Source organism: Battus philenor, unplaced genomic scaffold (assembly GCF_028537555.1).
Source record: "Battus philenor isolate CCGP_79_NKW_IND1 unplaced genomic scaffold, ilBatPhil1.0.hap1 SCAF_9, whole genome shotgun sequence".
NCBI lineage: Eukaryota > Metazoa > Arthropoda > Insecta > Lepidoptera > Papilionidae > Battus > Battus philenor.
This window is the reverse complement of record NW_027181759.1, coordinates 6701882-6723876: the sequence shown is the minus strand read 5'-3', so window position 1 is coordinate 6723876 and position 21995 is coordinate 6701882. Positions and strand designations below refer to the sequence as shown.

Here is a 21995-nt window from a genome sequence, read left to right as displayed (position 1 = left end):
GGCCGCGAAAACAATAGCGTCACTTAAGCTTTTTGGCGTCCCTATCTAGTAAAATAAATAATTTAACGTCCGAGCTGTGACTTCCAGAAATTCCCTAGAGCTACTGTGCAAAGGTATCCATCCAAATTCAAATCTAAACAAAAAAATCTCGTCTGAATTTGCGTGCTCTTCACAGATTCAAACGCGTACAGTATTCTTATAGCTCAGCCTGATTCTAGTCTTTGAAATTGGGCTCTTTTGGCATTTTTCTCACCACATGCAAGTAGTACCAATATGGTAACAGATATAAAAAATAGGTATATAAATCTTACGGGCGTTATTGAATAAATACTAAACAATGGTTTAATTATAATTTTCACATTACAGGCTTCCACGAATCAATCCCAGATTGTCGATCCTGCGACTCGCCGCGCACTGTTCACCCTGAATGTAACCCCTTCCCTGTGCCGAGAGGTGACCATTATTACCCAGAAGTGAACATCACCTCCGGCGAGAGACTGTGCTTCCCCTTCATGAGAAGTTTACCTGGCCAGCAACATCTAGGTACAGTTTTTACGCACTTTTTATGCACATCTTATGTTTTAATAATAATCAGTGAAGTGATTGAAACATTATTATTAAAGCCAAGTTATGGCAGGTACTTACATATTGGCAAGTATTTAATGTATAACAAATTTGGGGGGCAGAAAAGGCAAAAAACCAGCGTTGGTCGAAAACATCATACTGTTCGTTGAATTATTCTTATTTTTATGTAGTAATCTATTTTTGCGATTTAAAACGTACGTACGTGCAACCCTGGGGTAGCCCAGTATATATGTACTTATATACAAATAAACCACTTTTTCCTTTTGTCTCCACGCATTTGTTATTTCTTTATTAACTTGGCGCGTCAGACAGTTTTCACGGTCAAATTTATAAAATAATCTAACAACTTGTATCGGTTCCCTGCCCAGGGGTGTGGTAAGGTGAAAAAGACAGCGAACTGAGCAACTAAAGAAAAATATATTTAAAATGAAAATGGCTAGTCGGCAGAAAGCCTCGACAGATGGCACCGCAAATCAGTACTCTCCTTATGGTGGTAGTAGACAGCCGCAAGTGATGAAAAGAAATGATTTAAGTGATGACGTATATAGTCCGACCAGAAACGCGGCATCGCAAGTCAGAAAAACACGCTTACCTAACGCACGGTACAGCAGTTCTGGTCAAACTTGTGTTAAAACTTAAAAAAAATATTTAAAAATTCGCGTTAACATTGTTATTTAGTGTTATTTAGGTTTCGAACGCAAACCTTAACAACCTGTCGTTCTAAAAGTCATTTTATGATTAGAAATAAAATACGACGCAAATAGTTGATGTTCAATAATTGTCAGGACCCCGTGAACAAGTGAACCAGAATACAGCGTTCATCGACGGCTCGGTGATATATGGAGAGAACCCGTGCATCGTGCGGAAGCTGCGCGGCTTCAACGGCAGGATGAACGCTACCACGCACCCGCTGAACGGACGCGACCTATTGCCGCGTTCCGACAGCCACCCCGAGTGCAAAGCGCCCAGCGGCTTCTGTTTTATAGCTGGTAAACCAAACCTATTTAAAACCATTTTAAATTTATGATGATTACATTAAGTCTGAAGATTATGTTACTTAAAATGGTTTTAAATACTTCTTTTATACTGTTATTTATTTATTAATCAACGAATTAAACATCCGTACACTATTAACATTATATATAGTATAGTACCATTTTTGTAGCTTTTTAAAGAGCCCCAGAGCCTTACTACTCTTTAGTCGAATTACATATTTTGAAATCGCGTTACATATTCTATTAGAGTCAAATATAGTAATTAAACTTCGTTAGTACATTTACATCGATTAACTGGATTATCGCCGCTATTATTTTCACATTAAAAATAGCGATTCGTTCTTGTAATTAATTCCTACTTATTCCCTCGTATTAAGATGTGGCATGTCTCTTAGCAGTAGAAATATAGTAAAAAACAATGTTTGATTTTTTTTAATTTCTCATAAACAGGTGACGGTAGAGCTTCAGAACAGCCTGGATTGACTGCCATCCACACGATTTTCCTCCGTGAACACAATCGACTGGTCGAAGGCCTCCGCGGTGTAAACCCACATTGGGATGCAGAGTTACTCTTCGAGCACACAAGGCGCATTGTAGCAGCCGAATTCACACACATCATCTACAACGAGTTCTTACCTAGACTTCTCTCATGGAACGCAGTCAATCTATACGGCCTTAAATTGTTGCCAGCAGGTAAAAAAATATTTTGATTTATGATTGTTCTGTTTTGCAAATATATCTCTCGGATGTGCGTGCGCCCAGTCACAAGTAATTAAAAAACTAGGTGGCATCCTAAACAAATGTGAAATATAAAGGCCAGGACTGAGTATTTTAAGAGATCTTGTGAGCTTAGTTATTGTAAATAGTTCTACACTGAGTGCCTTTAAAGCTCTGGCAAATCGATGCCGGTCAAGCCACAAATCCCAGAGTAAACAGCATTTCTCAATGTCAAAATATCACGACTATAATGCCTCAAGTTTCAATGTTATAGTTTAAAATTATTCGATATATGACAACACAAACATCAACGAATATTCTAACACGACGTTATGTATTTTTGTACAGGCTATTACAAGGAGTATTCGCCGACTTGCAACCCTGCGATAGTGACGGAATTTGCAACGGCTGCTTTCCGATTCGGACACTCGCTGTTGAGGCCGCACTTGCCACGACTCTCACACAAATTCCAACCCGTTGAACCCCCGATCCTGTTGCGTGATGGCTTCTTCAAACCGGACATGTTTATGAGCGTAAGTATCATATGCTTATTAAGTAAGATACGAAAAGTTAACCTACTTGTTATCAATGTTCGTCGTCATCATTTCCGTATGCCTACTGCTGGTCTTAGGCGTCCTCCGTCATGTCATAGTTTTATTTAAAATATTATTAACGACTGTAATAATCCAAATATAAAATATGCAGTCGAAGTTATTACGAATGACACTTATTTTCTAGCACCCTCAACTGACTGATGAATTGATGCGCGGTCTATCTTCTACACCCATGGAAACCCTTGATCAGTTTATCACTGGAGAGGTCACCAATCATTTGTTCGAGGATCGCAGAATTCCATTCTCAGGGGTAGATCTGATAGCTCTTAACATTCAAAGAGCGAGAGATCACGGCGTACCAAGTTACAACAACTACAGAGCTCTTTGCAACTTAAAGAGGGCTGCTACTTTTGAAGATTTGGCAAGGGAGATTCCTGATGAAGTTATTGCCAGGTATGTTTAATGCATATTATAATTTTTCAATCGTCAAGTTAATATTTAGTTTAAGACCAATATTATTACGAATATCATACTTTTATATATACGTAAGTAATTTAACTTAGTCCGACTACAGCTACCAGATCGGGAGTGAACTAGGGCACTTCTGAGTGCTAAGTAACAGTCCTAGCCAAGGTTGCTTGTAAGGCAACTTGGTTGCTCTTGCGTCCAGTCACTTCATAGAGCGTCCGGGCGCGATGGCGAGGAAAATAAAATTCATGTGTGATCGTTGTGATGTGGATATATATTCAAAAACTTTAAAAATAATTGCAAACACAACGGTAGCGACTATCTTACTCCCGACGTCCTAATTCCGATCAACGTTCGAATTCTTACGCAAAAGAATTTAATTATTTTTATTATTACTAATTAAATTAGACACGGAGCCTTCTTACGCAAACGCTGCAATGGCTTTTCTACCGCTAATCAGCCGTAAATGCAAATATGACAATCAGCAACCAAAAAAGGCTTTAAAGAGCTTTATGATCGACAAGAAGTTTAAAAGAGAATTAAATGCCATTACAATTCCGCTACAAAACATTGCATTATCTATAGACTTTTGGTTTGAAAGTTTTACTTATCATCAGAAAATTCAACTCGGGAATAATTTAGTAGTAAAAGATAATGATGGTCTGTCAAATACAACGTGTAAATTTCAAATGTATAATAATATGCTAATACTAACTACTATAATATAATAATGCTCTGTTTATAATTAAAATTGTTATTGTTATTACTAAAACCTTACAATTTAAACCAATCTACTACATTACTAATCATATAAATTGCTAAGCAATTCTTATATAAGAAAAATGTTTATTTCTTTATAATACGACAGGTTGAAGAGGATTTACCCTACGGTGGACGACATTGACCTGTTTCCGGGAGGAATGAGTGAACGTCCTCTTCAAGGCGGCCTTGTGGGACCGACTTTCGCTTGTATTATTGCCATACAATTTAGACAACTCAGAAAATGTGATCGGTTTTGGTAAGTCATTTTGTAAGACGCTCCGTTTCAACTTTTAAGACCACGGATTCGGAGATGCTATAGTACTAAATATAAATTTAGTTATTAATGGTTTGTTCGTCACGCGGAAAACTTCTGCCATTGTACGGCAGACTTCTTCGTGTTGATGTACTTTGTCATTTTTGGTTTATTAAATTTTCAATATTTATTTCTGAAGCTTAACTTACACACTCCTTTAAATAAATACTTTGAATTTATTGCATTATAACACAAAAGTTTGTCTTACTTTTACTAATTTTATATCATTATAACTACTTTACTTTAACTTGTTTAGCTTTAAAGTTATAATTAAGTAACACAGCCAATTTTGACATTTATTATTTATTGGTTTTATTATTTAATCTTACCAGTGCTGAAACATAATTGATAGAAGGCTCATCAATATAAAGTTTTATGTCTTAATCCACCACGTAGACCCAGTGCACAGGTGAAAGGCAGTGCACAGCCATATTTTGTTGTTAATTAACCAAAAGTTAGATCACTAAGTATTTTATTATGTCAAAATTAACGTCAATAAACCTGTTTAATGATTATTAGGTACGAAAACGATAACCCTGCAGCGAGATTTACAGAGCAACAGTTGGCTGAAATTCGCAAAGTCACGCTGTCGAAGGTTCTTTGTGAAAACTTTGATTTGCAAAGTGATATTCAACGAGCCGCTTTTGACCTACCCAGCAACTTCTTGTAAGTACAATATCTGTAACGTAAATGTTGAAAAACTACATTTTTTTTTCAATAATAGCGAAAAGTTGTTAATGTGAAGCGATATTATCTGTATATTTTATTGTCTTCTAATTCGTAGATAAACATTAAAATCATACATGATTTAATTACTTTTTAAAATCAAAATCAAAGAATGGTTTCTTTTTCAATAAGAAATGACATTTTTCTGTTGTAATTTACAGCAACATCGGTTTGAATCGGTAGCGCTATAGGGTCTTATTTTAAAATAAAAGTTTTAGATTAAAAAATATTTATTCTCGGGGTTTCCCTCAGAACTCCTGCTGCATGTTTCGCGGTATATTAAAAATTGTTTGTGCATATAATACCACAGAATTTATGTGCACAAGTAATTTTTAACAACCAAATTACTTGCACTACTTCTCTTTTCTCAGAAATAATGTACCTACTAATACTAGAAAGGAATCATTTATGGATTATTTTTTACCCATATTAGCATTAACAACAATGTGAAATATTTTTATATTTAGGAACCCACGTGTACCATGTTCATCGTTGCCTAAACTGGACTTATCGGCGTGGCGCGAGAGCTCTGCCCAAGGCTGCCTAATAGCAGGCCGTTCAGTCGCTGTTGGAGATTCCGCCTTCCCATCGCCGTGTACATCGTGCATTTGCTCTTCAGAGGGGGTAACTTAATTTTTTTATTGCAAATAAATATCAAAGTCATCATTTATACGGAAATATTTCGTAAAATATATTGTTTATTAATGAGATATTAATACATACATATTTTCTACAGGCACAATGTGCGTCGTTGCGTATAACAGATTGTGCACAACTGTTACGAGAATGGCCACGTGAAGCGATACTTCGCGATGACGTGTGCACGGCGCAGTGTGGCACCGCAGCGCCACCCGTCGCCAGCGGCCCTCGACGACAACCGATTAACTTCAAATTTCCAGATTTATCGCCCTTTATAGCCAAGTGAACAAACATTCGAAATGAACCATCGATTCATATACCAGTGTGTGCTATTTAAGCTAGTTAAACCAATTTATAACGGCTAATTTGAGTTACAGTCATAAAAAAACGCTTTATAATCTGTCACTTTTCGCGGCACTAAAAGTTTCTGCAATAAAAATTATTTCTTTTGTTTAATTTTATTGAGAACTTACTTCTTTAAAACGTATTGATTATATGAATTATTATATGTAATGTTTTATCACATTACTAAAACAGGTTTACCATTATCCTGAAAATTGCAAAAATACTCTTATATTAAAACTTTCCTGTTATTAGAATATTATAATTGTATATTTGATAACGTTATTGCAAATTTTGATAATGTTTTATTTAATTTCTTTACAACGAATTTAATTAATCGGAATCACGTATTGGTTTTTTTATTTAAAACTGTACTTAAGCTTGTTATATAAGCATTCCTACCAAAGCTATTTAAAAAAACGTTCATTTCATAGATAACACAAGTGTCGTTTAAATTTGGAATGTGAAAGAATATACGGCCATTTTAGCTTTAATTGTCAAAATATATTATGCTATTAACTAGTGTTGCATTATCTACTCAATGTTACCATTAAGTCGTACAATATAAGGTTCGGTAGAGAACGTACATCGACAGTACAATGTTTTTTGTAGTTATGACAACCTAATGTCGTGTCTATAGCAATTTAGAATGTGTAAATTATTTTGTAAAATATTGGCATAAATGTTAGTTATAAGTTTTATATTTTAGTTTTAACTATTCTTATTTTACAAATACAAATCTCATACATTATTTATAAAATGTCTCCTTTTTATTTGACTATCCTTAGCATCTAACTTTCGTTTTCGTATTTATGGATTTGACAAATTATTAGGAACATATTTAGCCTAGATCAAAATAATTTGTCATTGCATGTATGGATGGCTGCTTCAACTCTTGTCAATAATGTTTGAATCGTTAAAATAAGATATAGACAATTAAAAAATAAATAAATATGTAAAGTTCAAAAGTCTCAACACTCTTTTAATATACCTTCCCTATATGACCTTGCGGCCTCAATCGATGTCTGTTGTAAGAGTAGTGTGCTTCACCCACTACCAATTCAAACAAGCAATTGGTGAACTAATGAACACATAAAATGGAGAACTATTTTAAGTAATAATGCAATAAGAAATGAAATAAATAGCGATAATTCTTATTTACAAATAACTTTATTTTGTTGCATATCATTATCACCAAGTCTATTTAAAATCCTTTTTACAATAAATACATTGCATTTTGAGTATAAAAATGGTGTTGCAGTAAAAAAATAAATAAGACAAACACAGTCCGACAATGATAAAAGTCTTGATTTGTCGCGCGGGACCGGCGCATTATTAGCGTCAAACACTTGGCCTGGTGGCATTCACTGCACTTGGCCGCGACACCAAGCGCCCAATTTGGATTGCACACTCACTGCTCCTCGTCGCTCTAAACAAAAAACCATCAATTATAATCTATGACCAGAGATTAAAAAATAAGATGCATATAAATCCGAGTTCCACCTATCTACTGACCTCATCACGATATCTCTGGAACCATAAGGTATAGAAACTTGAACATTCCTAGGAATATTTTTTTCGCGGAGTTAAGATCAACTAAGACAAGTCAAAGGATTTTACGTAATTCAACCCGAGAGGGTTGAGGTAACATTATTTAATTCGAGAAGCGGGGGACAGTTAGTGTATAAATAGACGAAATTATTTACAGTCTGCATTATACTTTACATTAAAAACTTATACTTCAACTATGCGTAAATATGCATCTGATCTAATAAAATAATGTCTCTCTTGATAGCTATCTGATGAAATAGACTAGTATAAGCTGTAACCAGTATATACAAATTTAATTAAGTCATATTAAGAAAAAGAAAAAAAAATTATCACTTGTATGTTTTTTTTTAAATAATATTACATTGCAAATGGCATGCTACAGTAAACATCATTAGACTATGAAATTACTAAGAAAGTTCAACAAAGAAAAGTATTTGGTTCGTTTCGATAATTCCGACATTTATAATATTTATGTGATGATAATTGTAATTTTGTATTAAACCGTATTAGTATTGAATAGTATGATACCGTAGCTCCTGCTTCCAACTGGTCTTATTGGATATTTTTTGAGAAAGGCCTATGTTCAGCAGTGAACATCTTACAGCTGAAATGATGATTATGATTAACAAAAGAGCGCTTATTAAGACCATAGCCAGCCATACCAGTTTCAGGATAAATTTTTGCCCATTACTGTTTTTATCTTCGCTTGCTTAAGATATGATAGTCTGTCTTGTTAGATTAAAAACTTTACTAGGTATTTCGTCATTAATAAAGGCACACGTTACTGGCAGTAACTACTATTTGTAACTTAAACGTCAATATACAGGACACCTACTACTTGTAAAACCTGACTTTTAGATGTGATCAGCGACTATGGCGTTTTTCTATATGTATATATGTCGTTCTATATTTTCTATAAGAACTTTGTTTTTCAATATATACCAATATCATGTGATTTCAAAATGTGGCAGATATTTTCAATTACCGAAAATTTTTACAAAACAGATTTACGCCCGATCATACAATTTATAATCATGAAATTATTTTTTATGAAGCTAAGATAAAGGAATAGTCTGTCAAACAAACAGATTTTAGCTTTAAAACTCAATTTTTAAGAGAACAATAACTTCTATATAATAGCGCTACAATATCATATCTATCTGTTATTTTTATCTATAAACCCCTAACTTTTTTCTAATAATAGTCACCTCCTTGAAAAAAGTGTCCTAACCACTTTCGCATGGCACATAATATTATTTTTATATATTGTTAAATCTATTCCCACAGGCATAGAGACTCAGTATCCTTGCATTTTTTTCATCAAGTAATGATTTTGCAAACTTTTTCTGCCTTATCCATAACTTCCTTACGTTTACTTTTACATCTTATATTGAGTACGGAGCATAGGCCATACGAGTATGGAACTTACCGTGTCGGAGCCCGAGTGTCAGTTGGCGGCCAGCTCCTTGTAGCCGTTGGCGAGGGGCACGTCCTGTGTGCGGCGCCACAGGCCGTATACGCGACCCGGCACGCCCTGCCACAGTCGCACCGTGCCGTCCTCCGACCCAGTCGCGTACAGCTCACCGTCCGGCGACCACCGCACAATGTGCACCGGGCCGAAGTGACCCTTGTTTGATTCTGTAATCGAATGCATCACAAACATTATCTCTGACAATTATAATGCAGAAGTAAATAGACCACGGGTAACGTCTGTCGTCTAACGATGATGAAAAAGATCCATTTGTTTCACACAGTGTACAGAGAGACCATAAATAAGATAAATTCAAAAACGAAAATTGTAAAATGACTAAATACAATATTATTTGCGTAATGAATACAATACAACATAAATGTTCTCTTACATCTACGATACTATTATGATCGCGACTTTTTAAAAGTTACCACATACAAAAATAATTAAAATCAAAAATTACACTGTTTGAAGTAGTACCAAGAAATTATTTGCAAACCAAAAATTATGGATACAGTTTATTATTCTAATCTTCTTAATACACGGAAATTTAGTATTTTTGTAGAATTTACACATGCCACATTAGCGAGTGGTGGCAATAATGGTCTGTTTCACAAAATTGAGTAATGAATTTACATACTTATCTTAAGTGGACTATAACACTAATCATCAGTGTTATCTTGTGAATGCAACACATTCAGCATATATAATAAAATTCTATGGAATATCACATACCTTCTTATTTTTAAATCTAAAATTAAAAGTATATCATTATATAAATTGTATTACAGCATTCAATATTTTTTGTTGATTTAAATGTATTGAACTTGGTTTGTTGAATCACTTATAAGGTTGATATTATAATGTAAATATAATATACATTTCATTTGAAAAGAGCATCTCTTGAGATTTGGCATTTGGCAGGCCCGTCTCGACAAATCAGCATACCATGTAGGTGGTAACTTACTAGGTTTAAAGTTAAAATAATCAACAATTCAAAAGTGCGCGTCAATACAAGTAGGTATTATGAATAAAGAAAGAATAAAGATATTTTTAATGAAAATTTGAAATGATAACTTTACATTATTAAAATCAATGTAGTTTATCTCACCTAACTCGGTGCCGGTGTTGTAATCAAACTTGTAGACCTTAAGGTCCTCGCCGCCACAGACAAAGGTAGCGCGACTGGGTGCCAACGACGCCGAGAAGCACTTGGTCGGCACCGGGAACTCGCGCATCTTACGCATCGTGTCCGATGAGTAGAAAGAGACATTTGTACCTGTCAATCATCAACCATTACTTATTAGTGAAATAAAAAAATTGATGCTTAATTTGAAACAAACAATATGCAACATAAAACCTTATTATATTCCTATCAAATGAATCCTAGCTAATCAAAGTGTAATATTAACGGTAGTCAGAATTGTTCCACGCCAGCTAACCCAAATATTCTTTGTGCGTATAGGAAAGCCAAAGCTAACATTAAATTGGGCAAAGATTCTGTATACATACATCCTATGTAAAATAATCGTAAATGTAATATAAAATGAAATGATCAATCTAATACTAAAATTCCCGTGACAATTCGCATAAGTTTCACTTGATTAATTTTACTATAGATAAATATTGACTGTTGGAGCCAATAAACGAAATCCATTTGCAGCGGGTGAACTGTAAATCGCGTGAAGTGAATGAAGTTCAATGCAATACGTCAAACGCACGATGTTCATAGCAAACTCTCAAATGCACAAAATTTTGAAATATCATTTTCTAAAATCAAGGTATGCACATTTTTCTACAATGTATTAGAAATAGAAAAGTTTTAAAAATGGTATAAATGAAATCCGTGAAGTCTTTCTCAGGTTATGGCGTAACTAACAGAAAAAGGGATTTATTTTAACATGTATAGATAATGAAATGGCAAAAACAATAACTTTTAAAGCATTGTAATTTGTTTTCATAAAAATAAAAAAAAAATAGTGAGAGATGGCCAGCTTCAGTGTTTACCTTGCACCCAAAATCCTACTCATGTTTTTTTTTTAATTTGACTACCACATGAGAATAGAGATTACATTTAATATAAAAATTCCATTCCAAAAAAATTAATATAGATAGTGTGTTACCATGTGCAACTGTCAATATCGCCCCATCCCTGGATAGTTCCAGGCTGTTGGGAATCGTCGGAAATTCTATTTTGTTTACCTCCTGAAACAGAAAAGATTTGTTAATGCAAAACATTAGTAAGTACTGTTGTGATGTACAGACGGCCTTGTTAAAGTTATCGCAAGACGCAGAATGAAGGCTGCATCCAACCAGATCTTTTGGTCTGACCTAATAATAGACGTCATATGGTTGAAATGATTATAAGATAGTACTGTTTAATAGAAGAAGTTCTTTTGTAAATAATCACATTTTTCTTAATTACTTTGACGACAAAACTTCGAGAAACAGTCTGACAATCCAGTTAAAAGGTTATAACTAAAAGATTGTCTGGTAGAGATCGCTTCGAGCGATAAGACCGCCTTTTGTACCTGTACATAAATAGTTTCTTTTTTTTAGTTTAATAACTATGTGTACTATGTGTTACATGTCACATTTTGTTTTCGTTTTTTTTTAATAGTTTTGGTGCAGAATAAAGTGTAAATATATCTATAATTGATATTAACGAAGACAGAACGAAAATACATGGTGAATATTCGTTCTCCAATTTTTTTAATATTGTATTGAGAAAAAGTGAAGATGGATTAATGTGGGAGCACTCATTAAAATAGCAAATGTTTTTTTTTTGATTTGCATTGGCCAAATCACTTTAGTTACGACAATCCACCTAAAATTTAATAAGAAAGATTCCCCTAGAATGAAGAGATTTCTTCAAGATAAACAGAATTTAAAACAGTGTGCACTAATAAATCAGAGAGTGTTTATTTTAAGTTAAATATACAACAACCTTACTAACTTAATTACACTAAATTTAATTTTAAAAAAACTACAGTAATTCTAAAAACATAGTGAACATAGCTTGCATTGTTAACTTTGAGTATCTAATATTTAAGTATAAAGTATTATTGAAAATTTAACAACATTAAATATACCAGGGGACCACAGAGTATATAAAATTTAAATCTTATCCCTTTACTATACACACAAAATCTATAAACAGAAGACTGTTAACTTGTGATGGTATTTCATGGGAATCGACTAGAGTCTAGTGTATTTATTGCACAGGTACATTATAACATATTCCTTATAGCATACGTGTAAAGATGTCATTTTGAAAAAGAGGGTCCAACATATGTCATATAGCAGACATGTTAATATCATTTTGAAGAAGCGGGTGTAAATATATTTACCTGGCCACTGTTACGATCCCACACGCGCATGGTGAGGTCGTCACTCACACTAACAATGCGGGAGTTGTGCAGGAAAACTGCGTGCCTTATACTGTTTGTATGCGCACTTATCTTCTCTATTGCTGAAACATGTAAAGCATTTGTTAGTAAAGTTAAATTCCCACGACTGCATTTTTAACAAGTTTTTATTGCTAATCAACAATATACCTTCCTTATCAACATCCTTTTGCCATCTAGTGTACAAATTATAAATACCGGAGTGGTATAAATTCAATCAGTTTTTTTGTAAAATATGTCGACATAAGCGACATTACTTTACTCCATTACGGTACCCCTAATATGATAAATACTGCAATATTATAAATTAACGGGTAGGCATGTAAAAACAGGAGGAAATAAAAAAAAATGTGTATATATATATAAATAAATATTAATTATATATTTATGTACACACATATACATACATACAATAAATATAAAATAATACAATAAATTTAAAATATTGCTGTGAATAAATAAAATAACGATTATAAAATAAATAAATAAGCTGCACATTAAAAATGTAAAGCCCTTTCGAAAACAGGGGTATAGGAGTAAAATAAATAGAAAAAAAATACTATAAATTATAAAATTAAACGTTTTATGAAGAGAATTTTTTAATAACTTTCTGACTATACATATGTCGTGCGGCCAAGTCACTGTCATTACACCAATAATAATAAGAATATTCTTTTACATACTTCTGAATGATCAATTTATTTATTGGTGTAATAACCCCATAGAAATACAATAGATTATAAAAAAATAAGTTTGCTATTTAAAACTTTATTTTTTAGATCATAACTTGTTTTTCTTTAGTTTTGATTGCCGTTTAATGTTTATTATTTAAGAACAACTTTTTATTATACTCGGTCCATTGAAAAGAAGTGTTGTTTGTACTACTTTCCTTGCAATTATGTTAAGATTCTTATCCGTGCCTTAACAAAAATATTAATAAAATAAATTGGAAATATTAACACAACCGAATTTGTAGAGCCATTCCCGAATTTTCAAAATACAATAATATGTCATAGTGCCTTGCAAAGTTTTTTTAAAAAAAACCTGTGTATGTTACGTCTATACTTGAGACATAGTACGGTACTTTAATCCAAGTATTTTATTATCAATGTCACAAATAAAATGTGTCTCTTATAGATAATACACGAGGCGTGGCCGCTAGGGACAAGCCTAATTCGTATTGTTAAACAACATGTTGAAGATTACTTTTCTCGTTTTTCTGTCTTTAGCCGTGTATTGTGCAGGATGATTAGGTATAAGTATAAAAGCTTTGAAGGGCTAATTTTTGACTATTGATGCACGTTACAGCCTGTCGAAATATCAGATCTATTTCGGCAATAATAAATAACGTAATGATAATACAAAAACATTTTTAAAATTTGTTTAGTTATTGATATAAATTAATTTTTACTATAAGTAACTGCAGTTTGTACTGCCAGACGTTGCATTCCAATAGAATGAATAAATTCATATAACATATGTTAGTGAACACTTTATGCAGGTGATTGGAAATAGATGTTAAATTTAAAAGCCTTTTTCTGACAAATGAGCTATACTTTCACCCCTTCAAAGCTTTTACATCTATAACCAAGCATTTTGTAAAATTCACATAAAATAGGCTCGAGAATCGAATCCGCTTCTTATAGTCAGACGACAATCTTAAGCCCCTAAACTAAAACTACTACTTGTGATTGAACATAATCGTAATAAATATGACGTCACAAACTTTATAATTGCATTTCAACGGTTTGTATTTCCTAGATTTTTGTTCAACTGATAAGTGCCGTTTACTTTACGCATAATTAAGATTTAATTTTTTACAGATAAGAGACAACTTTAATTGGTACAATAATTTCGAAATTTATACTCTGAAAAATTGTACTTTACTAGAGTAAACAAAAACTTATTTTATTATATAACATTCGTTATTTAATATTTTTAAACAATGTACTATACAATTGACAGTACATGAACATTCGCCCTTTCAAAACTTTAACCTTACCATAAGAGTTTTTACAAGCCGTAAATAATAGTGATTTAATACGTGTTAAATAACGTAGCAATTTAATAATTATTTAATTATATTTATTAAATTGTTTGCCGCATACGCATTTATCAGCAGGCTGGCGGGCGGTGCACTTTGTTGCACGACTACCACTGCATGTGCGGAAGTGGCTAAATATTGTTTTTTTTTACATACTTATGATGGACTTCCGCAAAGTAACGCCTGATTCCATTAAATATTTATGATATATCCTTTCAATATATATCTTAGTGAGACACTTAAGCCTTGCAGTGAGCGTATATGGGCTGAAATGACGACGACGTAATGCTTTCAAGTAATTAAATTACAATGTATTTATTCTGGCAATTGTTATAAAATTTAAAGTTTTAAAAACATAAGAAAATATGGTACATTGTAGTATAATAATGAATACTTATACATGGAACCTTCAGGTACTAAGCGTGGCAATGTTGCTATCCGAAACATCACGCCGAGCCTTATCCAATTAGGCTACTAACACTAAACAGTTTTTACCAGTCGCCCTCTTTCCATAATAACGCAAGAACGCACAAAGAATTTATTTAATTCGATTTGTCTTCGTACAATTGTATTTTGTTATGTAATGTGAAACGCGAGTTATGATAACCTTTTCGCATATACTGAGAGGTATTGATATATTATTAGGACTCTACTGAGATCTCTACCTTGAGATATCTATTATCTTAATCGTAATAAATAAATAATTGATATATGGGTAATTAAAGATTAATGATTACCTACTAATTTTTTTAGATTTAGGTGTGTAGGTAGATGATTTGATGTTGATCTAATTCTTATGTTGAAAAATTCTTTTTTTGTTAACATATCGCATGTTGTGATTGCCTGCCATTAAAATTACAATTAGTTCTGTATATTTAATTGCATTGTATTTATTTGTATGTAATTTTGGCAACCCTAAATAACTAAAATAAAATATATAATCAATAAATAATACTAAGCCGTTTGCCAATATCACTGGATAATTTTTAAATTGTATTTAAGAAAAAATATATTCCAGCGTAATTGATAATTTTGTGCATTATTGTAACATTGGTAATATGAAATTCATATATCCACTACACAACTATCACACTGTTAAAATTTCCTTTCTTTTCTTTTAGTCATGAATAAATTTAGTTACCAACCAAAAAAGTAAAATTACAAATCTTCACCGCATTCAAGTCATGTAACAATTATCAGTATGAGTGTTGGTTTGTGTCATCTTATACTGTTATGAGATTTGTTATTACTACTTTAAAATTTAGTTTAAAAGTCTAAGCCAAATGCATACATATGCTTCGGTGATAGTGACCTGGAAAATAGACCGTATATATGCGCTTATGATGTTATTGGGTTGACGATGTCACGGTGGCGACTCTTTCTTTTCGCTAAACGTATAAACTCTAATACATGTAAATTATTTATTACATTAATTTAATATTGCATTTAGATGCAAATCAATCAAACACATTTATTTAAATTTTGTTATTATTACTATATAGATTTTACTGACATGGCTTACCCACGATAAATAGAATTACTTAAAAACTTCATTGATTTAATTGGTCGCTATAACCAGATGCATGAATATAATCCACTATTTACTTACAAATACCTATACGTTCATCCCATTAAGGATTTAACATTTATTTCCGATCACCTGTTTAAAATGATCATTATGCAATATATTACATTTTTTTCCATTGGAATGTGACAGGCAAATAACCTTTGGCAGTACATAGCCGGAAGGGACAGATAATAATCAATATGTAGTAATCAGGAATTTAAATACGGTTTTATTGGATTTAATTATTTATTAATTCTAAAACCATTGACTTTCAGATAGGGTGTACCGTATATTAATTGAATGCGAATGTTAAAACATTCACGTGTTTAGAGCTTTTACACCGATAACCAATCGAATTGTATAAAAACAAACAGTTTAATGTAACTTTTTAGTTCATGCGCAAATTAGGTAGGCTTTTTTATTAAATATCGTAACTCACCTCCTGCTTCTGGTTTGTTGAGGTCAAAAACCCGTATAAGTTTCTCATTACTAGCCGTGAGGAGCAACGTATCATCAGCATTGAAGTTCACACTCTTTACGATGTGCTCGTGGTCAAATGTATGGGCAACGTCGCCGTACCGCGCATCCCATAGCTTAGCTGAAAAAAAATTGTTCCCATTGAAAGCAAATAAAACCCCTTATGTAATAAAATAAATCACTCTATAGCTGCCACTTAAACCTTCATGTTTTATCGGCCTCTATTCGGCTTGTTCCTTATGTCGCCATATTAATAGTATTGTATACAGATAGTCTTCGAGCAATGGCTGAAGTGCAACAGAAATACAACCTATGTGCCTCGCGACTTTGGTGACTTTCCATTATGTTATTCGCGCAAGGGTATAATAAGCCATTTAACTTTATTATTCAAGCGATCCGTAGTGGCGTCTTTCATTTTAATTAGGATAGGGAAACTCTTTTCTACGGTTAATATTTTCTACTCCTGAAGTTCCATAGAAATCTCCAGAAATTCTTGTGCATGATTTAAGTAACATAAAAAAATAAATTACGGATACATAGCGCAACGTATTGCCAAGTACAACCAACAATACAACATTCATTCTTAGAAATAAGTTCACACCGACGCTATGAACTTATGCGGAATGGGTTATGCTCGATGTTTCTCTATGACATCAGAAACGGTAAAATCCGAAGGCGAACGAAAGTAACTAGCTTAGCCCAGGGGATTAGCAAAGTAAAGGCGTCAAATGGTCACTGGGGCTTTAAAGTTCTGGACTGGAAACCACTTAGCGGCAAGCGCGTATGACAGTCCGCCCACAAGGTGGAAAAAATATCTTGTTAAGTAAGAATCAGGTTCAAATTCGCTTCCAACTAATCCAATTGTAAATCTATTGGGGAAGCGTATATTAAGTGGAATTCATGTGACTGAATTGATCATAATGATTTTCAAAAGAAGAGTTTTACTATTAAATGGTCAAGATATTAAAGTAGTAACAAACCGACATTGTGGAGAACAAAAGAGCTTATGCAATCGTAATGACGATAAATTTCAAACCAAAAACGTTGTTTTTTTTTTTACTTATTGGTTCTTACTTTCTCGTGTACCTGTGAGCTACCGGCGGTATACGGCGGAGTGAACGTATTATTTTATCTACGCGATACATTTACTTTCCTTCTGTTATAGACAGAGGTAACTGATGATCATTCGTATGTTTCTTACCGAATTTTAGGAATTTACAAAGGCTTTAAAGGAAAACCGGATTTAAATTTTTTAGATGCCATTAAAATTTATATACACGTTTTCGACTAATGAAGTGGTTTTTTTTTCGCTACTATGTATATTTTACCATAAAGTTCAGCTAAGATTAATTGCGCGGCACTAAGATATACAAGTTGATCGATTACAGGTGTACAAGCTTTAAAAGGGTGAGTGTACTAGGTAATTAATATATGGCACTCTCTATCAAAAAATCAATGGTTTCAGAAATAATAAGCATCGAAAAAAATAAACACCGTTTTCAAAATCCGGAATACTAAACTTAATTATTGTTTACTATTTGTCATTGTAGATTTTATTGCCAAAAAGTAACGGGCCTGGCGCACTCCTATAGAAAAAAATAATACCCGTAACTACCCGTAAATACCCGTAACACGTGAACTACCCCTTATTAGTACTTTTACCTTTTCCATACTATGGTTGTCTGGAAGAAATTGCCTCGTGTGATAAGACCGCCCATTGTACTTTTTTTGTATATTCTTGTAAAACTTATTAACTGTATCTGAACGTGTACAATAAATAATATTAAATAAATATAAAAAAAATTAATCTTATGTGATCACGTATTGAATGATCACTTAAGCTTTAAAGCCTTTGGCTGGCAAATGAGCTACACATTTACCATTTTTATACTTATAACTAATCATCTTTGACGATTCGCCATAAGGAAAGATACAAATACATACAATTATGACCGTTATAACGACGGATATAAAGTGTTGAACCTATACGCGATGCCGTAGTGGATTTTGATTTTCAAAAAAATAGCAGCCCCGATGTTATGGATAAAAGAGTTTAGATTTATCAGTATGTGAACGCTCACGTCACAATGGTTTCAACAAATTACAGTAGCAATGAAAATACTAAAAATCCCATGGCAAAGTATGAAAACTTAGCAATGATAAGCCACTACCACCAAATTAAACAAATTGTAAACAATATATAAAAGTAGGTCTAAGATTAGTGATTCTTCTGCCAAATGCAGCATAATAAGTCCGTTCACCAATTCAGTTTTGTGAAGAAATTGGAATTTGGCTCCTAATTTGATTTCGTGCCTCAATTTATTAAGACAAAAATGCTAAATTCTTTTGATTATACATATGTTAATTTAACCACCACTTTGTTTTAAAAAATGTGTTTAATTGCAAATTATGTATCAAAGTAATATAGAATGTTTAATAGTGCAGTACATAATTAAAATACCTGAAAAATCAGCTGCTCCGCTAGCTGCTAGGTTTGCATTTTGTGTCAAAGCTACTCCCCACACAGCACCTTTATGACCCTCAAAAGTTCCAATCCAATCTCCAGTCTCACCTTGCCGCAACATGGGCTTGCCATCTGTAAATAAATAATCTTACATATTCCAATAACAAAAGTGTTATAAATTATTTATATACTGACAACTGTCTGACTGACTTTCTACTCTATAAAGGACAAACTAGTTATTAATATGTAACATTTATAAGGGCAACAATTTGCCTTGATTGCATCAAATAATTTTTTATATTGTCTCCTATATATTTCTAGATTTGAAATTTGCTTTTATACAAAAAGTTATATCTATTAATAATTCATAGAATGTTTCATATAGGAATTTGTGTACATATATTTCTTCAAACAAACTCATATAAAGTAGCATTATATCCTTTGAATAAACAATGGTATTACAGTAATATGACATGGCAGGCCCCCCTCCCCCACTAGGTGGACTAACAACATGTTCAAGGTTATGGGAAATCACTGGTTGCTGGCAGTACAAGACAAGTTGTGGAGATCTTTCAGAGGCAAATGCAATGCAGGACATTAGCTTGTATGATAATGATAATTGAAATAATCTTTACACTGTCTTTCTGACAGAATCCCTGACTAAAGCATCTTCAGGGTGGACTAGAAGTTTAGTTTAGCTATATCAGGTTAATAAAAATTGATATATTGATCTATTTATTCATAGGGCAGTATTTGAGGGAGGCCTATACCTAGGAGTGAGTGTCTATCACTTCACATGATAATGATTATAGTAATATTTGCAGAAATAAAGGTCACAATTTCAGTAGGCTACCAATTAAATCTTAAATGATTTTAATCACTAATATGTGTTCTAAATTCGAACTCAATATTGATTTAATTTGTAAACTAACAGGAAAATGTTGAAAAATAAAATAAATATGATCACAGTTGTCTGCAGTTCTAGATATACTTTTTTTCGATAATTGAATGAAGTTTTTGCAATAATGGAGTAACTTTTTACCACTAAATTATTTTGTAGTCTCATGCATCTCTACTTAAGTCAACAGCAACAATCTGCTAATTTTTAGCAGTGGTAGTATATTGTAAGAGACATTATTGGCCAGTCAATCCACAATCACTGCACACAATTTCTGCTTCAATGTGGCTAACAATAGTATCATTTATTTGAAAAAGGTTAAAAAAAAATCTATTGCTAAATTAAACATTCCATTGTACACAATAAGTGTTAAAAAATATAATTTTTAAAAAACATCATGTTGAAAGTTGTACCCTAAAAATATGCCTATGTGCAATTATTTTATAATATATAATATGTATAATATAATATATATTTCATAATAATAATTATTATTATTATTATTATATAAGGGCAGATACAATAATAAATCAATAATTACATAACTAAAAATACACAGAAATAAACAGATTTAAAATTAATGCTTTTTAAATCATTATTTAAAAATCATTAGTTTGAAAACACAAAGTTAAGAACTTTATAAGACAATAACATAATGAAATAAGTATAATGGCTTATTAGATTGTTATAAGAAATAACTATATTTTTAAAAAATTGTACTTAAATCAATCAAAAGTTTTACAAGTAAAATTTTCATATGGACATAATAAAAGCATTATAAATATTTTATACACAAAAACCAGAAGTACACAAAATTAATTTACAATTTAAAACTTAATAATTAATATTTTTCTGTTGTAGAATTTAAATAGTAAATCTTTATTAACTGTTATTTTTATATTGTTATACCTACATACTTTAAAGGTATATTTAAATTAATAAAAAGCAGTAAGCTTAACAACCAAAACAAACTAAATCAATCTATTTACTTTTCAAAATAAAGATAAGTCATTTTCCTCATTCAAAGAAACAATGAAAGTGATTCTAGTATTTGCTTAACATTCTGTGTAGTACACAATAATGTCAAGTACTTTTAGAAACCTTGAGCAAGTACAGGTGACCCACAACAAGTGAAATGTCAACAGGCAACAGGAAAGAAATAAACTTTGAATTCTTGTATCGTTTCGTAAACACACAAAAGCGTGAAAAGGGTATACCTTGTCATACAAGAATAAAAAGCACGATTTAACTGCCAAGGCAAGCAGCTACCGCGAGGAAATATGTGACTGGAACTCAAGGCGCTTCCTGCATGTCCGGAAAGAGAAGGTCAGATCACGTATAGAGTGAATACCGGCCGTGTAGAGCCTCTCGCAAAATAAGAAAAGTGAAGGCCTTAGAAGGAACATCTCGACTTCCTAACATCTGTCTCTTAATCTAACTGGCGAAACATCAAAAGACACTGACAAGTGTTCATCTTATTTGTAGGTTATAGTATGAGAATACCTAATAGTAAAATAATAATTAAAACTTACCCTTGCAGGCCGAAATCAAATAATATCCATCTTTTGTAACGTCACTAAAATCCAAATGTACAACTGGTCTTGTATGGCCACCACATGTAAGAGGAACTTGTTTCAAAGTTGTCATTTTATTGTTAATTTCGCTTATTGTACTTTTTGAAAAATAAAACTAATACCTTTGTAAAATTAACCTAATGAGTCTGATCGTACTGAATGTTGACAATCGACTGACGGAAAAGTGCACAGCGTAGTGATGGGCGACGAATACGATACCGACTTGAATTTACTGTTTGGCAAAGTTTAAAAAGCTTGTTAAAAATTTCATGGTACCAATTTTGTAAAACATAAAGTTAAAAGTTATATTTTAAGAGTTCAGAACCTTAATATATAGTCATTAGAATTCCCTCTAGTGGTAGTTGATAATAGCCAATTTGCAGATTTCAATATGAATATCAATAAATATATTAAAAGATACCAAAGGTAACCTAACGAGAG

General features: G+C 32.5%; 2 protein-coding genes across 2 annotated transcripts in view; one reads left to right on the top strand and one right to left on the bottom strand.

Annotated features, from left to right (window-relative positions):
• Nucleotides 1-6288, top strand: part of LOC137932022 (heme peroxidase 2) — a 50959-nt gene extending 44671 nt beyond the window's left edge. Inside the window, exons 16-24 of the mRNA XM_068775570.1 lie at nucleotides 367-543; nucleotides 1371-1574; nucleotides 2031-2273; nucleotides 2646-2830; nucleotides 3036-3304; nucleotides 4188-4337; nucleotides 4914-5060; nucleotides 5588-5744; nucleotides 5857-6288. Of these exons, the coding sequence (XP_068631671.1) occupies nucleotides 367-543; nucleotides 1371-1574; nucleotides 2031-2273; nucleotides 2646-2830; nucleotides 3036-3304; nucleotides 4188-4337; nucleotides 4914-5060; nucleotides 5588-5744; nucleotides 5857-6045 (1721 nt within the window). The 3' untranslated portion in view covers nucleotides 6046-6288. The remainder of the gene's footprint in view (nucleotides 1-366; nucleotides 544-1370; nucleotides 1575-2030; nucleotides 2274-2645; nucleotides 2831-3035; nucleotides 3305-4187; nucleotides 4338-4913; nucleotides 5061-5587; nucleotides 5745-5856) is intronic.
• Nucleotides 6289-7264: 976 nt separating this feature from the next.
• wmd (serine-threonine kinase receptor-associated protein wmd) lies at nucleotides 7265-21715 on the bottom strand. Its single transcript, XM_068775832.1, has 8 exons — nucleotides 21513-21715; nucleotides 19080-19214; nucleotides 16581-16739; nucleotides 12474-12595; nucleotides 11247-11328; nucleotides 10235-10402; nucleotides 9082-9290; nucleotides 7265-7530 (listed from the first exon to the last, which is right to left on the bottom strand). The coding sequence occupies exons 1-7, from the start codon at nucleotides 21625-21627 to the stop codon at nucleotides 9100-9102; spliced, it is 972 nt and encodes a 323-aa protein (XP_068631933.1). The 5' UTR covers nucleotides 21628-21715; the 3' UTR covers nucleotides 7265-7530; nucleotides 9082-9099.
• Between the last annotated feature and the right edge of the window lie 280 nt (nucleotides 21716-21995).